The sequence below is a fragment of the Apaloderma vittatum genome, unplaced genomic scaffold (genome assembly GCF_000703405.1).
Source record: "Apaloderma vittatum isolate BGI_N311 unplaced genomic scaffold, ASM70340v1 scaffold33091, whole genome shotgun sequence".
In the NCBI taxonomy this organism is placed as follows: Eukaryota; Metazoa; Chordata; class Aves; order Trogoniformes; family Trogonidae; genus Apaloderma; species Apaloderma vittatum.
In genome coordinates this window covers 1,841-9,342 of record NW_009701355.1, presented here as the reverse complement: position 1 = coordinate 9,342, position 7,502 = coordinate 1,841, and the positions used below count along the sequence as shown (strand labels likewise).

The window sequence follows — 7,502 nt, the reverse complement described above, 5'->3', positions numbered from 1 at the left end:
CAGCAGGGGCAGTCCTTCGGCAGCTGCAGGCACTGAGCTGTAGCTCCAACGCTCTCCCTTTGAAGAACCTGCAGGAGAGCACCAACTGCTGCTACAAGTACCTGAACACAGTGCTCCAGAGAGATCACTCCAGCTGGGATGAGGTGGCTTCTGCAGTGGCCCAGGGAGAGCCCTTCATCTTGGTGGGCTCCCACTTCGTGCCGGTCACGGCTGTGGCCGAGATGCTGTCATTTGTGGCTGTCCCATATCTTCACCAGCTCCCACAGCAGTACCGGCTCTACAGCCAGCTCTGGAAGTGCGTGGGGCTGCGCCACACGTTCTCCTGGGATGATTACGCCAAAGCGCTCCGCAGCCTGGCAGAGACGCATGCTGGAGAGCCGCTGCCAGACACGGAGCTGGATCTGGCCGTGCGGGTAGTGTCTTGTGGCTTGATGGGTGATGACAAAGAGCCAGATGCCTACCAGACCCAGCAACTCTTTCTACCTGACCAGGAGGGCATTTTGCGTCCCCGGGACAAGCTCCACTTCAACGACACACCATGGATGCCAGTGGACAGAGATGTCCTGCTGTGCCACGAGCAGCTGTCCCGAGCTGCAGCCCTGCATTGTGGGGTGCCTACCACACGCCACCGGGTACTGGAAAAGAGCCGACTGTTCACTGGAGACCTGAGCCTCTGGATGCAGCCATTTGGTGCCTGTGAAGACTTGCCTACACGGCTGAAGAACATCTTGTATGAGTACCCATCATGCGCTCATGATATAGTGAGGGAGTTGCTCCAGAACGCGGATGATGCTGGTGCGAGCCTTGTGCACTTCGTGTGGGACCACCGGCAGCACCCAGTGAAGGCCACTTTCAGTGAGAAATGGAACACCCTGCAGGGCCCCGCCCTCTGCATCTACAATGACAGCCCCTTCCAGCAGCGGGACATTGAAGGCATTCAGCGTCTAGGGGTTGGTGGCAAGCAAGGCCGGCAGGATGTCGCAGGCAAGTACGGCCTTGGCTTCAACACTGTCTTCCACTTCACTGACTGCCCAGCCTTCCTCACTGGGGACAGTGCCCTGTGTGTCTTTGATCCCCATCTCTACTATCTGCCCATGGCCACGAGTGAGAGTCCTGGTGGGATGTTTGCTGTCAACTCTGAATTCAAGAAGACCTTTCCAGATGTTTATGGCACCTTCCTACCTTCCTTCTTCAACCTGAACGAGGGTGTCCTCTTCCGTCTGCCTCTCCGCACTCCAGCTGGGGCTACAATTTCCAAGGTGTCTGGCATGGTTGTGAGGGACCAAGACCTCATGGACATGAAGAGAGTACTGGCTAAGGAAGGCGAGGAATTGGTGCTCTTCCTCCGGCACCTGCGCACTGTGATCTTCTCCGAGATCCCCCCAGATGGAGAACAGTTGTTGGAGAAGCTGCGGGTGGCTACAAAGCTGACAGACGATGATGCAGAGCTGAGACGGGCTTTTCAAGCAAGATTGAGCCAAGATGTGAATAACAGCAGCCCCACCTCTGTCTCCTACATCATGAAAGTCGAAAACAGCATGGCCAGGGCCAGCACTGTGTGGAGGGTGATCTCCCAAATTGGGGTGCAGGAGAGCGTTGAGGAGTCTCCGGTGCCTGGGCGGTTGCCCCACGGGGCTGTGGCTGCCTGCCTGAAGCCATTGAGCTTGGAAAACGTCACAGGTAGAGCTTTCTGTACCCTCCCGCTGCCGCTGACCACAGGGCTGCCTGTGCACATCAACGCCAACTTCTCTGTGGATGTGGCCAGACGCAATCTCTGCCAGGACCCAGGTAGCACAGAGGCAGCCTGGAATAAATTCTTGCTCCAGCACTTGGTGACTCCACTGTACTGTGCCTTTCTCAACAGGCAGTGGAAAGCTCTGAAGCCCGAAGGGCTCCAGTTCAAGTCCCTGGAGGTCTGCCAGGATCACCTGGTCTTCCACTACCTCCAGTTCTTCCCTGCCGTGACAAAGGCGCTACCTGCCTTTCAGGACCTGGTGAGGGATGTCTACAGGCACCTCAGCCATGCACGCCTGCCCCTGGTGCCTGTGTATCACATGAAGCCACCTAAACGCATGGTGACAATGACCTGGGCATCTCCAGGTGGTGGAGATGTGCTAACAGAGCCGTACTTCCTCAGGGAGATGCCTCACCAAGCTCTTCAGGAGGTGCTGCAGCGTCTGAACATGAACCTGGTGCCAGCATTCGTCCACTTGCGGCAGATCTATGAGAATTTCCGTGAAGCCCGTGTAGATGCTGTTGCTTTGGATCCAGCCTCTCTCCGGCGCTTCCTCAAGGCCCTGGCACTCCCCGTGCCCTGCACGCTGGCTGAGACACCCCTGGGGACCACAGCAAGATGCTCCATCCTGCTGTTGCACTGCCTGGGGAAGTCAGATGAGGACAAGGCAGAACTGGAAGGCCTGCCCTTGCTGGCCACGCAAGATGGCCGCCTGAACGCTCTCAGCATCCACCACCCAGTCTTCCACAACTCCTTTGCCCATCTCTTCCCCAACCACCGCCACCGCTTTGCCGACAAGTCCATTTCTGACTTGCTTCCATCTTGCTTTGTGAAGAAGCTTGGCTTCCCAGAGGCCACACCACTCATCCAGGAGGCATTGGCTCAGCTGCAATGGAACACAGAGGGAGAGAACTGGCTCAAGATGCTGTGGAAGTTCTTTGGCACTGTGGTCTGCACAGCAGAGAACTCCAAAGATGAATTGGATTCATTCATGAATCATCTCCAGGATGTGGTGGTGCTGCCCGTTGAGCAGGATGGGACAGACTCAAAGCCTCTACTGCCGCTCTCCTCCCTCCGCAATGTTCTTTTTGAGCGTGGCACAGATGTGGCCAAGGTGCTGCGCAAACTGGGCATCCCTGTGCTCCGGCTGTCCCTGCTGCCTCGTGATTTTGCCCAGGACTGCCTGAAGGCAAGGGCACTGCAGGCCACAGAGCCCAGGGCTGTGCTGGCCCAGCTGGTGAACGCCAGAGATGATCTGCGCTGGAAGGACCTAAACGAATGGGATGTGATTCCCCTGCTGCGCTTTTTTATTCAGGGAAATCTGGATTTGTCAGCACTGCAGCAACTCTGGCTCCTGCCTCTCTTCCAGAAGTATGATGGGAGCTACGTAGCTGTGGCACCCTACCAGAAGGTGCTGTTGCTCAAAAGCCGGTTCCACGAACCGCCCCCGGGTGCCCAAGTCCTGTACAAGCTGGAGAAGAAAATGTTGCTGCTCACAGCAGACCCGATCCACCAGCAGCTGGCCAAGGATATGCGGTGGGAGGTCATAGATGACCATAAGCTCTTCAAGACTGTGATGCTGCCCCGGCTGTCCCAGCTTACAGCGCGAGAGCTTATGGAAGCTCTGCGCTTGTTCTTTGCCCTGCAACGCTTCCGTGACTTTAAGTTCGAGAAAGCTGTTGTGGAAGCTTTTCAGACTGTGGCCTTTATACCTGATGCCCATGGTGTGCTGCACCAAGCCTCCTACTTCTACAGCAACGTGCCCTCCTTCTGCACTCTGCGGCTCCAACACCGCTTTGTGCCCAAGTCGTTCTTCGTGCAGCTGCGTTGCAACCGGGAAGATGTAGAGCATTTCCTGTGTCAGGCAGGGGTCCGCACCAGTCTCTCTGTGGAGGATTTTGTGGAACTGGCGCTGCAGATAGAGCGTGAAGCCACTCAGGTTACGTGCCACGATGAAGACCTGCTGGCACGACAGCAGGAGATGCTCAAGAAGCTTGGCGATGTGTTGGATGATGCCTCATCAGAGGGTCTCCTGGAGCAAATTGCCTCAATCCACTTTCTGCCTCCACTGGACATCCCCTCAGACTTGACGAACCTCCACCCCCCTTTTGCAGCCTCCACTAAGCCTGTGGCTCTGAAGGGCAGCGTTTACCACTGCCAAGACGATGTGGCAGAGCTCCTGTGGACATCAGCCACCATCCTGCCAAAGTCCTCTGCACTCAAGAAGAAATGCCTACAGGCCACGGGGGTCCTTTTGGAGATACCCACCGCCCTGGTGGTGACCAACCTGGAGCAGGTGTGCAGGGCAGCCTGCCAGACACCACAGCAGGTAAGCACACGGGCCAGCGTGCTCCAGAAGGTGTACAGCTTCTTGCAGATCCATCTGAAGGAGGTGAATGCAGAGAGCCTAGCTGAGCTGCCCGTGGTGCTGGCCAAGTCAGGGGACATGGCCGTGCCATCGCGAGTGGTGACATCCCTCCCGGACGAGACTGACTTTTACCCCTATCTCCTCACGACTGACCCCCACGTGGCTGTCTATGGAGACCTCCTGAAACACCTTGGGGTGGCCCTGTTCCCCACACTGACTCACTACAGTCATGTCCTGGCCCAAATCCACCAGGAGAGCCACGTCAGTGGCACCCTCAACACTACCCAGAAGAAGATAGCCCTGCTGGCCACGCGGCACTTCTTCCAGCTGCTGCGAGACACGCCAGAGTGCCCCGATTCCTCCTCTGTGGACAAGCTGTACTTGCTGAGCACAGCTGACTGCCTGGAGCCATCCCACACGCTATACTTCAATGACTGCATCTCCTCCAATACTTCCAGGGCCTTGGGGAAGACCTTTGTGTTCATGGCCGAATTGCCGGGGACCGGGTGCAATGCCTGGTGGCTGCTGGAAAAGCTACCATTGCACCTGCGGCCACGGGCCCTCCGTTGGCGCTGGCGGCAACGGGCACTCTCAGAGGTGACAGAGCAGCAGCTGGAGGAGGGCAGTCTGCGGCTGTGTCGCTATGGCTCTCAGTGCCAGGGGCAGAGGCATTTGCAGACTCTCCTGGTATCGCCATGGTTTAGGATGGGGCTGGAGTCCCTGCTGCGGTGGCAGAGCCACAGGGCCACGAGCAGAAGGGAGTGGGATGGTGATTTTGCGGTGGAGCAGCTGAAAGTGCAGTGCTGCGAGGACATCCGCACCGTGCTGGTCCACCGTGGTGCTAAGGTGGAGGGCAGCTCTGAGTCACGGGGGGTCCACGTGTGCCAGGCTGGTGGTGCCCAGCGGCTCCTCTACATCCGGCACACAGAGATGGTGCTGGACCGGCACCAGCTGAGGATCCTGGAGACGCTAGCGCAGGAGATCAACATCATCCTGGGTGGGCAGCTGGAGGCACCCGCCTTGTCAGTGCTGCGTGAAATGCTGGTCTGCCAGAAGCCACAGGACGTGGTCCTTGTTCTGGAGGAGAATGACGTGGCACTGGTAGGTGCTGCACCAGAGCCAGAGGAGCCTGTGAGCACTACCAAGCACCACGGCTGGGGACGAGAAGACCATGGCTCCCGGTTGTGTAATAAGAAGGACGTAGCACCGACTCCGGACGTCCCAGAGGCCCAGCGGTGGCTGCGGCAGGCCAAAAGTGACCTGCAGGCAGCCCACAATGACATCAGGCGCGGCTGCCCCGACTGGGTCCTCTTCAAGCTGCACCAGGCTGTGGAGAAGGCGCTGGTGGCTGGCGGACTTTGCCATGGCAAGGACTTTGAGACTCCAGTGAAGCTGGTGAGGCTGGCCAAGTGGTTGGAGGCACAGGAACCAGAGCTGAAAGGCCTGGCAGAGAAGGTGAAGTGGCTGCGTGGCTGTGGCATGGATGGCAAGGCCACACAGTACCCGAGTTGCCACCCCTTCCCCATCATCCCCAACGAGGCCTGCAACAATGTGGATGAGGAGAAGGTTCTGAAGCGGGTACAAGAAGTGGTAGAGAGGCTGCAGGACAATGTGGGCAGAAAGTGGGGGTTAAGGCACTGGCAGCTGGGCCACAGGAACGCCACGGATCCACCAGAGACTCACCACAGAGCTCTTGTGAACTCGCTGTGGACTTGCCACAGACCTGCCCCAGGTGATTGCAGGCTGTCCAGCCCTGGCAGGGGGGCTTTGGGGGCACGAGGTCACTGAAAGTCGTTCGGTAGCACACACCACTGTCATGCCTTGCGGGGGAAATAAAGTCCAATAGTAAATGTTGCAGTGCCAGTAGACCCTTGCCTAACGGTGTGCTCAGGGGACGTGGAGAGGTCACGGGCGACTGGAGGCGTGTAGAAAGTGGAGGTGGCAATGAAGGGCCGTAGAGGACTATGGTGGGTCGACCTTGGCTTGCCAGTCCCAGGAGTTCTCCAGCTGCTGTGGAGATAGAAGAGAACAGCTGTCTGCTTTGCCTGGTCTCTCTGAGACCCTTCGGTTGTGGGGTTGCTGAGGGTTGAAAAACAGGAGGTATTCCCTGCCATGGGAGACAGTCCTGAACTATCTTCTCCAATGTGGGTCCTTCCCACGGGCTGCAGTTCTTCATGATCTGCTGCAGCACGGGTCCTTTCCATGGGGCACGGTCCTTACAGAACAGACTGCTCCAGAGTGGGTCCCTTGTGGGGCCACAGACCGTGCCAAAGGATCTGCTCCTGTGTGGACTCCTCCCCATAGGATGCAGACCCTGCTCCCCTGTGGGCTCCTCCTGGCCGCAACGCCCTGCAGGGCATCTCCACCTGCTGTGGGCTCCTCCGAGGGCTGCAGTCTCCATGTCTGTCCTACCATGGGCCTCCTTGGGCTACAGGGCAACAGCCTGCCTCACTGTACTCTTCACCACGGGCTGCAGGGGAATCTCTCTTTGGCACCTGGAGCATCTTCTCCCCCTTCTTCTTCACATGTTCCTCTCACATGTCTCCCTCCTCTCGCAGCTGCTGTTGCGCAGCAGTTTTTACCCGTATTTTAATATGCTCTCACAGAGGGGCTACCAGCAATGCTGATTGGCTCAGCTTTGCCCAGCAGCAGGTCCACCTTGAAGCTGGCCACAACTCTCTCTGGTGAACTCTCCCCTTATTCGAATAAAGTTCAGACTCCTCTGTCTTCTTTGCGAACACTGACCTCTGGCACCAGGATTTTCCATACAGGTCAACGCAAATAAGGAAGTCGGTAACAGGAGTGATTTTAGCGATACTGAAAATTATAGGTGTGTTTGCCTCCTGGCAATGCTGTGTTAAATGTCTCAGCTGGTTTAGACTCATAGAATGGCCTAACCTGGAAGGGACCTTAGAGATCATTTTAATCCAGCCTCCCTGGTGCCAGGGAAGCCTCCTCTCAACTAGATCAGGCAACACATGGGGACTGAGTGGGAATTGAACCCGTTGTTAGCGCCACGCTCAGCTGACCGAGCTAACCAGAAGCCTGGGTCATGAAGTAAGGGAGTGAGTTAGAATTCACCAAGTGCCAAAGCGGGGAAACGTTGCCGTAAGGGTGGCAGAGGAGCTCTTCCTGCCTTCAGAGCGGTCACCAATCTGTCAGAGAACCCCCTGCAAGGCCGGCAAGAGGAGGTGAGGTGGGGACTGGAGCGCCCCTCGCATTCTCAGGGGCAGTGAGCCAGGCGGAGAGAGGGTGTTGGGGGCAGCCCGGGAAGCCCGAGCGTGGGACCTGCGGCTGCAAGGCTGTGTCCGTCCGTGCGAGTCTCGGAGCTCGGACTTTGCCGGCTTGGGAAAAGGCCCCCGGCCCCCGCGCAGGTGGCAAATGCTGATGGGTGCCGCC

The 7,502-nt window shown here is 57.8% G+C and overlaps 1 protein-coding gene across 1 annotated transcript in view; it reads left to right on the top strand.

Annotated features, from left to right (window-relative positions):
* Nucleotides 1-5,835, top strand: part of LOC104281213 (sacsin-like) — a gene marked incomplete at its 3' end in the record, with an annotated part of 8,582 nt that extends 2,747 nt beyond the window's left edge. The window contains exon 2 of the mRNA XM_009879122.1: nt 66-5,835. Coding sequence (XP_009877424.1) covers nt 66-5,835 — 5,770 coding nt within the window. The remainder of the gene's footprint in view (nt 1-65) is intronic.
* Between the last annotated feature and the right edge of the window lie 1,667 nt (nt 5,836-7,502).